General features: G+C 50.0%; 2 protein-coding genes across 3 annotated transcripts; both read right to left on the bottom strand.

The window, feature by feature from the left end:
• Nucleotides 1-1061: 1061 nt before the first annotated feature.
• On the bottom strand, nt 1062-10331 carry RAB4B (RAB4B, member RAS oncogene family). The gene is made up of 8 exons (XM_059666499.1): nt 10101-10331; nt 8725-8805; nt 8340-8454; nt 7005-7067; nt 6771-6925; nt 5563-5658; nt 5338-5468; nt 1062-1429 (listed from the first exon to the last, which is right to left on the bottom strand). Exons 1-7 carry the CDS (start codon nt 10114-10116, stop codon nt 5353-5355), a joined length of 642 nt encoding a protein of 213 aa, XP_059522482.1. The 5' UTR covers nt 10117-10331; the 3' UTR covers nt 1062-1429; nt 5338-5352.
• Nucleotides 10332-10988: 657 nt separating this feature from the next.
• MIA (MIA SH3 domain containing) lies at nt 10989-13706 on the bottom strand. 2 transcript variants are annotated; one of them, XM_059666502.1, is made up of 4 exons: nt 13391-13706; nt 13169-13302; nt 11392-11502; nt 10989-11081 (listed from the first exon to the last, which is right to left on the bottom strand). In XM_059666502.1, exons 1-4 carry the CDS (start codon nt 13512-13514, stop codon nt 11058-11060), a joined length of 393 nt encoding a protein of 130 aa, XP_059522485.1. In that variant the 5' UTR covers nt 13515-13706; the 3' UTR covers nt 10989-11057. The 2 variants fall into 2 exon arrangements, with proteins under 2 accessions (XP_059522485.1, XP_059522483.1); XM_059666500.1 differs by having other exon boundaries at nt 10989-11502.
• Nucleotides 13707-15644: the final 1938 nt, after the last annotated feature.

The raw sequence follows: 15644 nt of genomic DNA on the forward strand, positions 1-15644 counted from the left end.
AAGCCACGCAGAGATGTTTGCATGACAGCCTTGTCTTTTAAGAACATTTTAGGCGACTGAGCCTGGGAGGATTGTGTTGGAGGTTGACACATCCAGACGGAAGGGAGGTCCACTTAAATGCCCCCATCCCCTGGCTAGGTGGAACAGAGACGCAGGCCTTCCCTGTGTGGGTTAAAGCAGACTTGAGGGCGGTTAAGCAGTTGGGAGTGTCCGGAGGGGACTTATCTGTCCCTGGCATAGCATGAGTGTCCTAGGTTCACCTGGACACAAGATAATATACTGGGCTGGATTCAGTATGCACTTGAGTCCAGGTTGCACAAAGCCCCACATACACACAGAAAGGGTTCACGGTCACATACAGGTATCAACGGACTCAAATTCACATCAAAACACACAAAGACTGCCGTGCATGGCTTAGTGGTTGAGCACAGACTTATGAACCAGGAAGTCACCGTTTGATTCCTAGTCAGGGCACATGTGCTGGTTGTGGGCTCCGTCCCCAGTGAGGGGCGTGCAGGAGGTGGCCAATCAATGATTCTCTCATCATTGATGTTTCTTTCTCTCCCTCTCTGAAATCAATAAAAAATGTATTTACACACACACACACACAAAGACCTAAGAGGCACTCATGCAAGTTAGGCACTACCCAGGCTTTCAGGCATCAGGCATGTATAGGATTCACCCACAGGCCTAAATTCTTATTCATGTTGTTCGATGTCCCAAAGAGCCTCATAAATACAATCACTAAGGACACAGAATTATCACAAACAACAGTGCCACACACACAAGCAGCACATATTCCGACAGATACCATCAATAATGGCACACAGGGACATCAGTGTTATATATGTGGGCCTCCAGCGCACATTGTCACCAAATGTGCACACAGTGACAGACTCCCTCGTTAACAGGCACCTACCTGAGTCATGGAGTCATGGTGTACCTCCACACCATGTCTGATCCAGAAACGTGGCCCCAAACACGATGATACTCATTCTTCCATTAGATACCTCTTCTGCCTCCCCTCCCTCCCTGCCATCCCAAAATGATGAAGGCCAAGACACAGGTATAAACAATGCTTTATGGGAGTGGAGAAGTAAGCCTTCAGGTAATAAATAATTCGTACTCGCAATGGCAGGGCCGGGGGAGCTGGGGCCAATGGCCCTGGTCACAGGCTTTGGGAACTCTTTGAGAATGGTTAGGAGTTCAAGGGGGATAGAGGGTAGCCAAAACAGAGGAAGCAGCAGCAGGTATGGATTCCCCCCTCCCCCGTGGCTCAGTCTTGCCCCTCAGCCAGGCCCAACCAGGCCAGGGAGGGGGAACAGGTGTCAGGACAGCTTCTCTGGGGCCAGGTGAGGGACTTGGCCTCCCAGGGCCTAGGTCTGGACCCCAGTCAGAAGGACAGGGCTGGTCCTGGAGAACAGGTGAGCTGAAAGAAAAGTGTGAGGTGAACTGGAAGGATCCTGGCTCTGTCCAGCTGGTGTGTCTGTCTCATTTCTGGGTATCTTTGTGCCCTCCTATCAGTGTCTGTCTCTCCATACCTTTCTCTCTCTCCAGGAGTTTCTACATTATCTGACTTTCTATTTCTCATCTGCATGTAATTTGTGGCATTCTCTGTGAGAGTTTCTCCTTGTTTCCTCAGAGAGCTGTCTCCTTGAGTCTGTAAAAAGGTAGCTCAGTGTCTAAATTTCATGTCCCCACCTTTGTATCTCTATGTAACTTCTACAGTCCTGGATCATCCTGACTCCAGGTCTTATTCTAGGGCTTTCTAAACTGAGGATACACATTCAGTCAGTGGTTCTTGCTCTGTTACAGATATCAATGCCTGGGAGCTTCCAGGAATCCTGAAATCACTTCAGAATCTTTGGGGGGAGGCCCAGGCATCAGTAGCTTTTAAAGATCTCCAGGTGATTCCAATGTGCAACACTGGATTAATGGGATGGGAAATCAGTTTGGTGGGCCTTGACTAATCTTTGATTGAAAAAGAAGAAAATAGAGTCCAGCCAGTGTTGCTCAATGGTTGAGCATCAACCCATAAACCAAGAGGTCTCCATTTCGATTTCCGGTTTCAGGCTCAATCCCCAGGAGGGGGGATGCAGGAGGCAGCCGATCCATGTGTCTTTCTCATTAATGTTTCTATCTCTCTATCCCTCTCCCTTCTCTCTCTCTAAAATCAATAAAAACATTTTTTTAAGAATAAAATGGAATACATAGAAAATATCGGAGTGCATCATATGTAATAACTAGAGGCCCGGGTGTTCGGGTGGGGTCCCTCGGCCTGGCCTGTGGGGATAGGGCCAAAACCGGCTCTCCAACATCCCCTGAGGGGTCCTGGATTGCGAGAGGGTGCAGGCCAGGCCAAGGGGCCCCACCGGTGCACGATGGGGCCGGGTAGGGATCGAGGGAGGGCTCCAAGGTATGTCCAGCCTGTCTTGCCCAGTCCGGATCTGCCAGACCCCAGCAGCAAGCAAACCTACCAGTCGGAGCGTCTGCCCCCTGGTGGTCAGTGCACATCACTGCAATTGGTCGAAAGGTCGGACACTTAGCATATTTGGCTGTTATGATATAGGATATTGGTCCATGGAGATACAAAGCAGATAAGTGGGTGCCAGAGGCTGGAGAGAACGAGGAGTGACTGTTTAGTGGGTACGGAGTTTCCTTTTAAGGTAATGAAATGTTTTGGAACTAGACAGAGGTGGTAGTTGCACAATCTTGTGAAAGTACTGAATGACACACTTTCAGATGGCTAGATTTATCTTATGTGAATATCACCACAATTAAAAAAAAAAAGAATATCGGTGCTAAGAAAACATGTGTTTCAGTTTTATATGTGTGTGCCTGTATTAGATCAACATATATTTCCTCCAACAGATTGCAGTCAACAAAGTGAAAAAACATCATCTTACTATATTTGATTCCCTGAGAGCAAACCCTGGGCTAAGCCCTGGGGGGAAGAGTATACTCATTCATTTCTGCATAGCCAGAGTCTTTCAAGGGATAAAAGGAAGAAAAAGAATAGGAGTTGGTGTAAGAAAGGAGGCCAGAGGACAGGCGCACCCAACCGAGGCACAGCAGATGGAAAGGCCTGGATGGAAAAAAGAGCACTACCCAAGGAACTTACCCAGGACTCCTCTCTCTCAAATTCCATATGCACTCATCAGGAAATCATTTTGGTTTTGCCTTCAAAGCCTATCCAGTATAACCCTGTTCCCCCACAGCCACTCTGGAACTGCCAATGGCTGGGAGGGGAAATGGGCCTGAAGTGCAGAGGGAGCAGCACTGGGAAGACATTCACACCCCTAGAGAAGTCAGGATGGGACCAAATCCTATAGGATCTTGCAAGCCTGTCAAGTCGTTTGGAACAAACACGGCTTCCTGAAGGAGAGGGAGGAAGTTAGTATGGAAAAGAGGGAAGGAACAGTGTGCCTGGCAGAAGCAGCAAAATGAGCAAAGACCCAGAAATATAGAAAAAACTTTAGTGTGGCTACAGTGGCCTGAGAGGTGGAAAGAGATGCAAGTTGAAGCAGGAAAGAGATGCAGAGTCAAACACCAGGCTGAGGAGCCTCAGCTATATCTCATGGACCCTGGAAGCCATGAATGGTTGTAAGCAAGAGAGACAGGATAGGATGTGCTTTAGAAAGACCCAATGGCTACATTAAGAGGGCACAAGACTGGAGACAGAAACCAGGGAGGATACAGAACCTATATACACCTAAATACCTTCTCTGCCCCCCTTCCTCCCAGATGATGGTATTGTCCACCATCATCTCTCACCTTCACTTTGCAGTAGCCTGCTCACTGGTCTTCCAGGTCACGCCCTCCACACAGTCCCCCACTATATGTAGTAAGAGGGACCCTATGAACACCCGAATCAGATCCCATCCCTCCTCTGCTCAGAACCCTCCTATGGTTCCCACCCCATCCAGTGTATAAGCCAGAGTCCTCCCTGTGGCTCAGAAGACCCTAATTCATCTGTTTCCCTGCACTTCGGACCTCATCTCCTGCTATACCATACCACCCCCTCAACACACACATGCACACACACATACACACACACTCCACTCCAGCCACATTAGCCTCCTTGGTCTTCTCTACTCATGCCAGGCATAGCATTGCCACAGGGCCTTTGCACTAGCTGTTTTCTGCCTAGAACACTCTTTCCCCAAATCCCCATATAACCTCCTCCCTTACCTTCTTTTTTTTTTTTTTAATATATTTCTTTATTGATTTCAGAGAGGAAGGGAGAAGGAGAGATAGAAACATCAATGATGATAGAAAATCACTGATCGGCTGCCTCCTGCACACCCGCTACTGGGGATCGAGCCCGCAACCCAGGCATGTGCCCTTGGCCGGAATCGAACCCGGGACCCATCGGTACGCAGGCTGACGCGCTATCCACTGAGCCAAGCCGGCCAGGGCCTCCCTTACCTTCTTTGAGTCTTTGCCCAAATATCACCTTCTCTCCCTGGTCGGTTTGCTCAGTAGTCAGAACATCAGCCCAAAGACCAAAAGGTCTCAGGTTTGATTCCCAGTCAAGGGCACATATCTGGGTTTCAAGTTCACTCCCCAGCTAGGTTGGGGCAGGTGAGGGAGGCAACCAGTCAATGTCTCTCTCTCACATCAAGGTTTCTCTCTCTCTCTCACCCCCTCTTCCGTCCCCTCCACTCTCTCTAGAAAAATCAATGGAAAAAATATCCTTGGTTGAGGATTTAAAAAAAAAATGTCATCTTCTCAGTAGGGCCTTGCCTTATCCCTTATCTTCCTGTTCAAAATTCCATTCCGCACCCCACACCCCTCCTTGCCCTGCATAGCTCTTATCTCCCTAATGACTATATAATTTACTTATGTATCTTATTTATTGTCTGTCTCCTCCATGAAGGCAGGGATTTTTTTAAATACATTTTTATTGATTTCAGAGATGAAAGAGAATCATCGATCGGCTGTCTCCTGCACACCCCACACTGGGAATCTAGCCCACAGCCTGGGCATGTGCCCTGACCGGGAATCGAACCATGACCTCCTGGTTCATAGGTCAATGCCCAACCACTGAGCCATGCTGGCTGGGCTGAAGGCAGGGATTTTGTGTTTCATGAGTGACTTGAACAGGGCCTGACACATAGTAGATGCTCAATGAATATTTCATGAAATATAATGGGAGGGTCAGAGATCCAGGCCAGACTTCCCCTGGCCAGGAAGATGGTTCCTTTAACTCGTGTTTTTGCATTTTTCTTTCGCTGTTTCTCTTGTCACCTTTCCTTTTCTGTGTCTCTGTCGCTGTTCCATACTCCCCCTTGCCAGGAGACCACCCCTGCAGTCCCTGAGTCCCCAGTATCCCACCTGGCTCCGCAGGTCTCAGCAGCCACAGGGCTGTGGGGCCACGGCCTGGGCACTCCGAGGCTGCCGCAGCTGGCGAAGGGAAGCATCACCGTACTGAATGCCTGAGCCCATCCTCTCCGGGTCGAGCTCACCTGGGAGCGAGGGGAGAGGTCAGGATGGGTCCCTTGGAAACCTCTGGCCCCTACCTGCCACTCCCACTCCCACTCTGGTCAGTCTGTGCCTCACCTGAGTCGATCTTGTTCAGGATGGTGCGGGCACACTTCAGGAAAGCCTCCTCCACGTTCTCCCCTGTGAGAGCACTGGTTTCCAGGAACATTAGTTCTGGGGGCAGACGCTCAGGTCAGGACCTCAGTCAATCCCCATCCTCTACTCCAACCCTGACCTGCTGCCTCTCATTCTGTTCCTCAAACGTGCCACCTTTGCCCTCACTCCTGGCCTTCATACACACCATTTCCCTGCCATGAATGCCCTTCTCCCCAGGTACTCACCTAGCTCTTCCTTCAGAGCTCAGATCACACATGATCTTGGCATGATCTGGTCTCACTACAGGAGGTGCCCCAGAGAGTCCTCCCTGACCTCCCAGGATGGGTCAGGTGCCTCCTCAGGCTCCCATGGGCCCCTGTGTCTCCCCCAGCCTGGTCCTGACCCCTCTGGGTTATCACTGTGTGGAAATGCACTTGCTTGCCCACCTACCCCACACTGGACTGTGAGCCAGGCCCATGCTGTCATCATCACCGTGTCCTTAGCGCCATCTAGCAAGGCCCAGGTCCACTACAGTTCACCCATCAGTCATATGACAAGGCCTCAAAGTAAATTAAGAGCCAGGATTGAAACCCACATCTTTCTGATGGCAAAACCTCCTCTAAACCTGGAGGTTACAAACTGGAAGAACATGGACAGTCCCTAAGCCAGCAGACATTTGGCCCACACAATATTTTCAAATGGGTTTGTACTTGCATTCCTTTTAACAGGCTGTCAGTCTTGTACACACCAATGATGCCAGTGCCTGCTAACATGGTCAACCCCAACCTATCTCCTTTCATCACAAAACATGCCTGTCCCCTAGGACCGTTGGAGTTTGCAGTTTCTAGCTTACACCAATACCCTGTGCCCTCGCCATGGTGGTTGAAACCTTCTTAGCAGCCAGCATTATCAAGTACCCACTCCATCCAGGGGGTGCTGAAGGCTTTCCATGAACCATGCCCCTTAACCATCATGTGGAATGTGAGACAGAAACATTGTGAGCCCCACTTTCTAGACAAGGAAACTGAGGACCAGAGCAGTCACATGATATACATGTGGCAACACTCACATTTGAACGCAGACCTCTCTAAACCTCCACATTCTCCTGCTGGACACGGCCAGAGAGAGCCAGAAGGTCCACGGCCCCAGTGGACTGTTCCCGTCCCTGTCGCTCACCCTATGGCTCTCACCGTTCTCCTGGGCAAAGCGGGAGGCCTCCAGGAAAGTAACCTCACGCTCCAGGTCCAGGTCCTTCTTGTTGCCGCAGAGGATGACCACGATGTTGGGGCTAGCCAGCGTGCGGGCGTCTGTCAGCCAAGCAGCCAGCGAGTTGTAAGTCTCCCGGCTGTGGAGAAGAAAAAGAAGGGAGGTAGGTGCAGGAGAGGGGCCACCCAGATCCTACCCCATCCATTTCGTACACCTACCTGGTGATGTCGTACACCAGCAGGGCTCCAGCTGCCCCTCGGTAATAACTCCGTGTCACAGACCTGGGGGCCAGGGGGACCCAGTCACCTCAGAGGCTGGGGTCTGCCCCAAGACTGCCCCCCTCTGCAGAGAGACTGGTGGTTTGGAGGCTCCCTTCACTGCCTGCCCTTCCCCCAAAACTTGGCATGATCTGGTCTCACTACAATGCCTCTCTGTCTCACAGTCTCTATCTCCCTCAACCTCTATATCACTTAGCATTTTGTTTGCCCCTTAGTCTTTCTCTGTCTTTGACTCTCCTGTGTCCCTGTCTTTCTGTATTCCTTCATTGGTCTTTCTGTCTCTGGTGTGTGTGTGTGTGTGTGTGTGTGTGTGTGTGTGTGTGTGTGTGTGTGTGTTTAAATCTCTGTTTCTGTCTCTGTCTCATTCATACTCACATTTTCTGTCATCTCCCTTGTGCCTAGTCCTGACCAGATGCTATGCAACTACACCTGCTTATCCCTCTTCTGCTGTGTCTGGGGGAGGCCCCCTTCCCAGTGTGGCCAACTGTCTGCATCTCCCTGTGCCACCAGTCTGGGTCCTCTAGAACTCATGCAATCATTCCGCAGCATTTATTGAGCACTTACTGCAAACCCAGTTTGTGTCGCACACCTGTCTTTCCTTCGCCCTCTGTCTCTGGCCTGGCGTCTGTGCACCTCACACAGTAAACTAACACACGACGATGAACTTAGCAGCTCTTCTTCTTGTTTCTCTTCTGTCTCTTCCTCAGACTCAGGGTTTCTATATGTCTATCACCTTTCTCCAGACATTTCCTGAAGACATACTGTGCACTGAGTAACTATTCGTTACTCTCTCTGCTATTCCTGTCCCCCTTTCCCTGTCTTTGTTCTCTGTCTCATCTCAGTTATCTTTCTCTTCTTCTCGGTCTCTCTCTTTCTCTCTCCTTCTCTGTTTATCTCTTTCAAGTGTCCCTTTCTCTTTCTGTTTTAGTCACTCTCTTTCCATCTCTACCCTCTGATGCCCACCCCAGGTATCTTTCTCTTCAGGCTTGGTCTCTCCCTGGCTCTCTCACCCTTTATTATGCTCCTTTCTCAGTCTGTTTCTCTCACTGTCTCTGTCATCCTCTCTCCAGGCTCCTCCTCCACTTGGCTGTCTGTACTTGCTACTCAGTCTGTCTCCCTCCTTCTGCCTTGCCTGCCCTCTCAGTATCCTCTTGCTCTATCATTGTATCTCCAAGTGTCTCTGCACACCTCTCTCTCCCATTTCCTCTCCTCTCTCCTCCCCCACCCCTAACCCCACCCCCACTCTCTCTCTCCTTGGGAGCCCAGCCCACTTACCGAAACCGCTCCTGGCCAGCTGTGTCCCAAATCTGCAGTTTCACAGTCTTCCCACCCACGTTAACTACCCGGGATCCGAATTCCACTCCGATCGTGTGGTTGGAGTCCTGTTTAACTGGGAGTAGTGGGAGGGCAAAAAGAGGCAGTGCAGGGGCTCAGAGGATTCCCTGTCCTCCAAGGCCCCCTCAACCCGTTCCCGTTCCTGGGGAGACTGAGGCTCAAGGAGGAACTAGCAAAGATCATACACCACAGCAAGAACCAGGCAGCCAGCACTGGAGTATATCTATGGGCAGTTCTGCCCCTGTCCATCCAACCATTGCCCACTTATTCACAACATGCCCATGCCCATCATTCAGTGCTCCCGGGACCACTCCCAGACACTCACATTTATTCTCAATGAACTGATGAAGAAGACATGATTTGCCAGTTCCTGCACTGCCAATCACCAGGAACTTGAAGAGAAAGTCTGAGCAGATGGAGCCAGAATCAGGAAAATCCAGACAGAGAGAAACATACAGGAGAAAATATGGAAACCAAGAGGCCATTACAGTTACAGGGAGAGAAACAAACACAAGCAGAGTAGTGGGTAACAATAATAATAGAAAATTCTTATATAACGCTTACCATGTACCAGACACAGTTCTAAAGTTCTTTACCTACATCAACAACTCCCTTAATCCTCGGGAAAACTCTATGAGGGAGTTGTACTAATAATTATCCCATTTCCCAGATGAGGAAACTGAGGCCAGAAAGGTTAACTCTCTTGCCCAAGGCTCCCCAGCTAGGCAAAGCGGGTATTCAAACCCAGGCCAACTGGCTCCAGAGTCCAAGATCTTAGCTATTACATTGCTAAGGCCTCTTTTATCAAGGACTACAATCTCCTCATTTGCCGTGGACATGACCACAAAACATTTCGCCAATAGGTTTTTTTCTGCTATGTTGGTAGCATAGCATTCAGCCTACTGGGAACATTTAAAAAAAAAAAAAAAAAAAGGACTACAATATCACCCTTGCCCCTCATGACTTCACCTGCTACCGCTCTGACTCATTAATTCCACTCTAGCCTCTGGCTTTCCGTCTACTCCCTGAAGATGACAAGCTGCTTCCGGCCTCAGGGTCTTTGCACTTGTTGCCTATGCTTTTCTCTATTTGTTGAATGAATGCTGCTCCCTCTGACTCCTAAACCAGTGATGTTTCTACTGCACCCTGTCCTCCCACCTCCTATCCATCCATCCTGATTTTCCAATTCTAAGTCCCTCCTTCCTTTCCCTCTACCCAAGGCCCTGCCCCTATTCTCAAGCTTGAGGCCCACCCCTTGCCACTAGTCCCACCCCATAATTCAAAGACAACTCATCCCCAACCCTATTCCAGACCTCTCAAGCCAGAGCAGTCACAGGGTCCAGAGCATCCCTGCAGGAAACCCTTAGCCCATCAAACTCGATCCCTGCTATTCAGCCCTGCCCCAACCACGCAGGCTCCGCCCCGACGTTTTAAGGCCCACCCTCTCCCTCAAAGCCACCTGATCCATAATGCCAGGCCTCCCTCAATTCCCGCCCCAAACTATTAAACCCGTAACCAGACCCGCAGGCCCCGCCCAAATCGATTAAGCTCAGCCTCAGACCCACTAAACCCCGCCCAGCACCCACTAGGCCCTGCCCATAACCAGACCCCGCCCCCTGACTAAAGCCCCGCCCCACTCCCGCAGGCCGCATCCTTCCTGGGCCCGGACACCCGACCGCAGCTTACGCCCAGAATCCTCACCGTAGGTCTCGGCCATGACTTGGTCGTGGCCGCTCAGGGCCGCAATATGGCGCCGCGGCCGCGCCTGCTCCTCGGCCAGCAGCCGCTCTACTCCGGCTACAGCCCCGGCTTCTTCCTACTCCAGGAGCCCGGCGCCGCCACTTCCGCCTCCACCCGCCTCCGGCACGACCCCTAGGGCCTCAGGATACCCGGCCACACTTCCCAAAGGCAGCGATTGGCGGACTCAGCGGTCAGAGGGCGGGACATAAGGCACGATTGACGGTGTGAGAGAGGACGAGCGGAAAGAGGCGGGACCAAGACAAGCGATTGGCGGAGCAAGTGGGAAAGGGCGGTGCAGATGCAGCCGAGCGAAGAAACGGATTTGGTCAGGAGTTGGGGGGCCAAGTCGAGACTCCACATTGGGTAGTAGAGGACTTGGGGGCGGGGATATGGATGCAAAGAAGAGAGTAAGGACCGGATAGATTTAAGAGCCTAGCAAGTGCGATTTCTGACCTCAGAGGCAGGAAGGATGAAAATTGGGGGAATATGCGCAGGTTAACCACCTCCTTCCTCCCTTTGTAGATAATCTTCCAAGAAGACCTCTGCTCTGCGATTGCTGTCTTCCTCAAGATCCAACTGGCTCATTCCCAATAGTTTCACATCGTTCCATTTATTGGTTTAGAGGACACTACAATTCCCCATTGGGCTGTTCAGATTGTGTGCGATATCTAAGTTTAGGAGCCCACCTCGGGTACCCAGCTTAGAAAAAGTGCTTTCAGTCAGTGAAACTCTACCTAGCAACCACTGACGTTCCGGCAGTCAGTGGTTGATTGGCCAGACTCAGGAACCTGGGAACCCATTTCCATTATACCAATAGATCCCCACCACAAAGACCACAGCGAATCGCAGTTTGCATTTGGCTGATGTATTTGCATAAAGCCGGAAGAAATAAACAGCTGGGACAGCGGTAGGCTGAGCTCACTGGCAGTAGAAATCCCATTTCTGGAAAAGAGAAAAGGAAAACAGTGGGGACAAAACCAGTGGTCACACCACAAAGGATCTAGGGATTTTAGCAAAGGCCTTAGGGGCCAATTTTGGCCACACAAGTGCAATGCAAAAAGCCCAGAGCCCTGTAATCTTGCACCTCTCAACTGCAACAGGACTTAGAAATCATGCCCTATTTTACAGATGAGAAAATTGAGGCAGAAAACTTAGCTAGGCTTCCAGGCAGCCAAAGGTAGAAGCCTTTTTGCCCATTATCAAAACCCAAGGATCCTCCCTCTAGATACCTGCCAGCCCCCAACACACTCACATCTGTCTTCACATCGATTTTGCCAGGTTTCAGGGTCTGGTCCTCCCGTACAATGCTACTGGGGAAAAAGCCCAGGCGAGCAGCCAGGTCTCCATAGTAATCTCCCTGAACCTAGGGAAAAGGGGTTTAAAAGCCTGGGTCTGGGAAAGTGACAAGCTCGCAACTCCTAAAGGTCTTTGTACTAGCTCTCCAGGGATCTCCACGTGGTTGGCTCCATCCTTGTCAATCAGATCTCAGCTTAAGCAGGGGTGGGCAAACTTTTTGACTCGAGGGCCACAATGGGTTCTTAAACTGGACCGGAGGGCCGGAACAAAAGCATGGATGGAGTGTTTGTGTGAACAAATATAAATTCAAAGTAAACATCATTACATAAAAGGGTACGGTCTTTTTTTTTCAATAGTTTTATTCATTTCAAACGGGCCAGATCTGGCCCGCGGGCCGTAGTTTGCCCACGGCTGGCTTAAAGTCACCTGTTCTGAAGCCTCCCTGACCACCTGATGTAGTCACCCATTCACTCACATGCATTTTCAAAGAAGCATATTGGCTAACTTTGATGGTTTGTCTTCTTCCAATAGAATAAAAGGGATTATTTGCACCTTGGCCAGTATGCTTAGTGGTTAGAATGCCTTGTGCCTGGGAGGATTGAGGATTCGATTCCTGGTCAAGGGCACATACCTGGATTGCAGGTTCAATCTCCCCAGCCCTGGTCAGGGAGCGTGTGGAAGTCACCTAATCTGTGTGTCTCTCACATCGATGTTTCTCCCTTCTCCCCACGTCCTCCCTTAGACTCCCTCTAAAAATCAGTGGAAAAAATATCCTCACTCCTTGGATGAGGATTATTTGCTACTAGAGGCCTGGTGCACAAAATTCATGCACTGGATGGGAGGTCCCCTCAGTCCAACCTGTGCCCTCTCGCAGTCCCAGATCCCTCTTACAGTCTGGGACCCTCACTCCTTACGGCCTGCCTGCTCGCTGCACCTTAGTGCAGCTGCAGAGGCGGGAGCCTCTCCCACTGCTGCACTCACCAGCCCTGAGCCTGGCTTCCTGCTAAGCAGCCCTCCCCCTGTGGGAGCACACTGACCACTAGGGGGCAGCTCCTGCGTTGAGCGTCTGCCCCATGGTGATCAGTGCGCATCATAGCAACCAGTCATTCTGGTTGTTCCACCGTAATGGTCGCTTAAGCTTTTATTATAGACTAGAGGCCTGCTGCACGAAATTCATGCACTTGAGGGGCGGTCCCTCAGCCTGGCCTGCACCCTCTGGCAGTCCGGAAGTCCTTGCGGGATGTTCAACTGGCGGCTTAGGTCCGCTCCCCAGGGAGTGGATTTAAGCCGTCAGTCGGACATCCTTAGCACTACCATGGAGGCAAGAGAGGCTCCCGCCACCGCCACTGTGCTCGCCAGCCGTGAGCCCAGCTCAGTGCTTCTGGCTGAGGAGCGCTCCCCCTGTGGGAGCACACTGACCACCAGGGGGCAGCTCCTGCATCAAGCACCTGCCCCCTGGTGGTCAGTGCATGTCATAGCAACCAGTTTTTCTGCAATTCCGTCAATCTGTATATTAGCCTTTTATTACATAGGATTATATCTTCAGTGCCTAGAACAGAACTTGGCACCATAGGAGGTGCCCTATAATTATTGCTAAACAAGGTAAAAGTAGATCACAATAGTACCCCTAAACTCTATTTCAGTTCACCCCTCAAATTTTCCCTTTATGTGGAAAATTAGGGTGCACTCCCACACCAGCCCCATACCCCTTCTTCTATTCTCCCAAGACTCACACTGCCTCCCCAGAAGAGCCGACCACGGCCCTTCAGCTTAGAGAAGACATACACAATTTGGCCCCTGTGTATGGTCAGGAAACGGCAGTCGGGGGCTACGTAGTCCTGAAGAGCCACAGCCATGGAGATGGGGTCTGGGAAGGAATATAAGGGAATGATAACACCTTCCACTCAGGCTGGCAATCCAAGCCCCCCAACCCCACCCCCAACCCCAACTCTTACGGCTGCATTCCTCATCAGCACACAGCTTCCAGTCAGCCAGCTTGGGCATGGGGCGGCCCCCAACAGTAGATCCTGGGAAGGCAGACAGCAAGATGACACCGAGGAACACCCTGGACCAAGTCATCACGGACTACGAGCAGGAGAGTGACTAAGCAGGGAACGGGGTCTCCAATTTCCTCCTCCCTCCCTCTTTACAGCAGTACAAGGAATCCTGTGTTCTTAGTCTTGTCCCTGCCCTAAACCAGTCCCAAATTTCGCCCACACCACCTAGAGGCTGCTACCCAGCCAGAACCATTTCAAGGACAGGGTGGGGGCTTCCCACCCAAGGAAATGCCTAGAGCTCCAAAGCTGCCCAGCTACCCCCTCAGCAGTCAGAGGCCCAGACAGGCAGGCTGAGGTATTCAATTCCATCTTCTCCAGTTGGCTTGGGTACCTAGCTTGGAATTTCCTGTGCTGAGGGACAGAACAGGCAGCCCTTTGATTGCCAAGAATAGCGCCAGCTCTAAAATACTGAGTGAATATTATATGTTGGACCTTAGGCTAGGTGTACCCTGCCATGATCATTATTTATCCTCACCAGTCACTTCCTGACTCAGTGACCTGGGCTAAACTATATTCTCCTTTTGGAGCCTCACCTTTCTCATCTGTACAATAGAGATAAAAGCTAATAGTTCTTTATAATGCGTTTACCATTTTAATTACCATATTTATCCATGTATAAGACCTCCCCCCTGCCCCCGCTTTTCAAACCCAAAACTAAGAACTCAGTATTTTAAACATTTTGCTGGTTTTCCTCTTACTAGTAAGGCCTTCTTTTTGGCATCTTAAGGAGTTCTTCTTCCTGTTTTCTCCACTGTCTGATCATACACTCAGTGGGAGGAGGTCAAAATTGTCTCTCTACAGCTCTATTTCCATGCTCTTTTGCAGAGCTGATTACATTCAGTTTGAATTTTGCAGAGAAAGACTATCGCTTACCCGTATTTGTCTTTTTATTTTTTGACATCTTTATAAGCTCAATACGCTCTGGTCCCTGTTGCATCTGTGCACTCTCCACCTCCAACTCCAATTATGGCATCAGCTGATGTCAGTAACAATAAGGTTCATGATTGGAGGAAGCCTGTTTGACAAGGTATGGTCAGCTATGCACCCATATGGCTCCCTCCTCGACTGACTTCTGTGTATATGATGCCCCTTGATTTTCAATCTAACGATTTTAGAAAAAAATAGCGTCTTATACACAGAAAAATATGGTATGTACTTTTATTGACGCCAATAAATACCCCATTTTGTGTAGAAATAGAAACACAGAGCCTTAAAGTTGTTCACAAGGTTATAGAGCCAGGAAGTACAGGGGCTAGATTTGGGTCCAGGCCCATACTGAGTTTGTAGTTCAGTTGCCCAGAGTTAGAATAAAAAAGTGGAGGATTTGAATTCAAGGCTCACCTCTAAATTGTGCCTCAAATAAGAGAGCCACGTGGTGAGATTCTCCTGGGCAGCCATCTCTTTCCCCAGGCATTCTCACCTTTGGGACAGCAAGTCCAAATTTTTTTAGGGGGGAAGAGGGTAAACAATCAATCTTGGGTGGAGAATTCATCAGGGGCATGTAAAACATACCCAATACCCAGCACCAAGTATTGTGAGAACATTCAACAGCTCTACTTAAATGTCACCTCCTCCAAGGGCCTTCCTGAACCACCCAGTAGTCACTGTTTCCCAGCCTCACCCTCTCATCACTCCATGACGTTTTGCTGGTACACAGTACTTGACATTAGCTTGTCTATTTTATTCACCATTGTATATCCTATACCAAGAACAGTATTTAGCACAGAAAAAGTACTCAGCAAGTATCTGCTGAATTTATTGAGTGCTTGCTAAGTGCCTGGCAGTGGGGAGTAACAGCACAAATACCACAGTATTAATATAGATTCCTCTTTACACAAGAAAATGACTGAGTGGGTGAAGGGATAGCTAGGAATGTCTGCATGTCCCCCATGCAGACAGCAGAGACTGGGATCTGCTGACCACAGAACCAGTGTGGTGGGCAAGATGTTTCCACTTGCCATCTGCAATAAAACTGTGTCTTATAGTAAAGGGGTCCATCTCTTTCTACTTCCAATCTTTCAGATCTTACAGGGAGAAAGTCTGCATTTGGTGTACAAGTCTCATCACTTCACTGACGTTCCTCTTTAATGATAAGACCAGAGGGGAGAGAGGTGTGCGCTAGCCTTGGCAGGAAAAATATTCAGCGAATGTA

This window comes from Myotis daubentonii, chromosome 15 (genome assembly GCF_963259705.1).
Source record: "Myotis daubentonii chromosome 15, mMyoDau2.1, whole genome shotgun sequence".
Taxonomy (NCBI): domain Eukaryota; kingdom Metazoa; phylum Chordata; class Mammalia; order Chiroptera; family Vespertilionidae; genus Myotis; species Myotis daubentonii.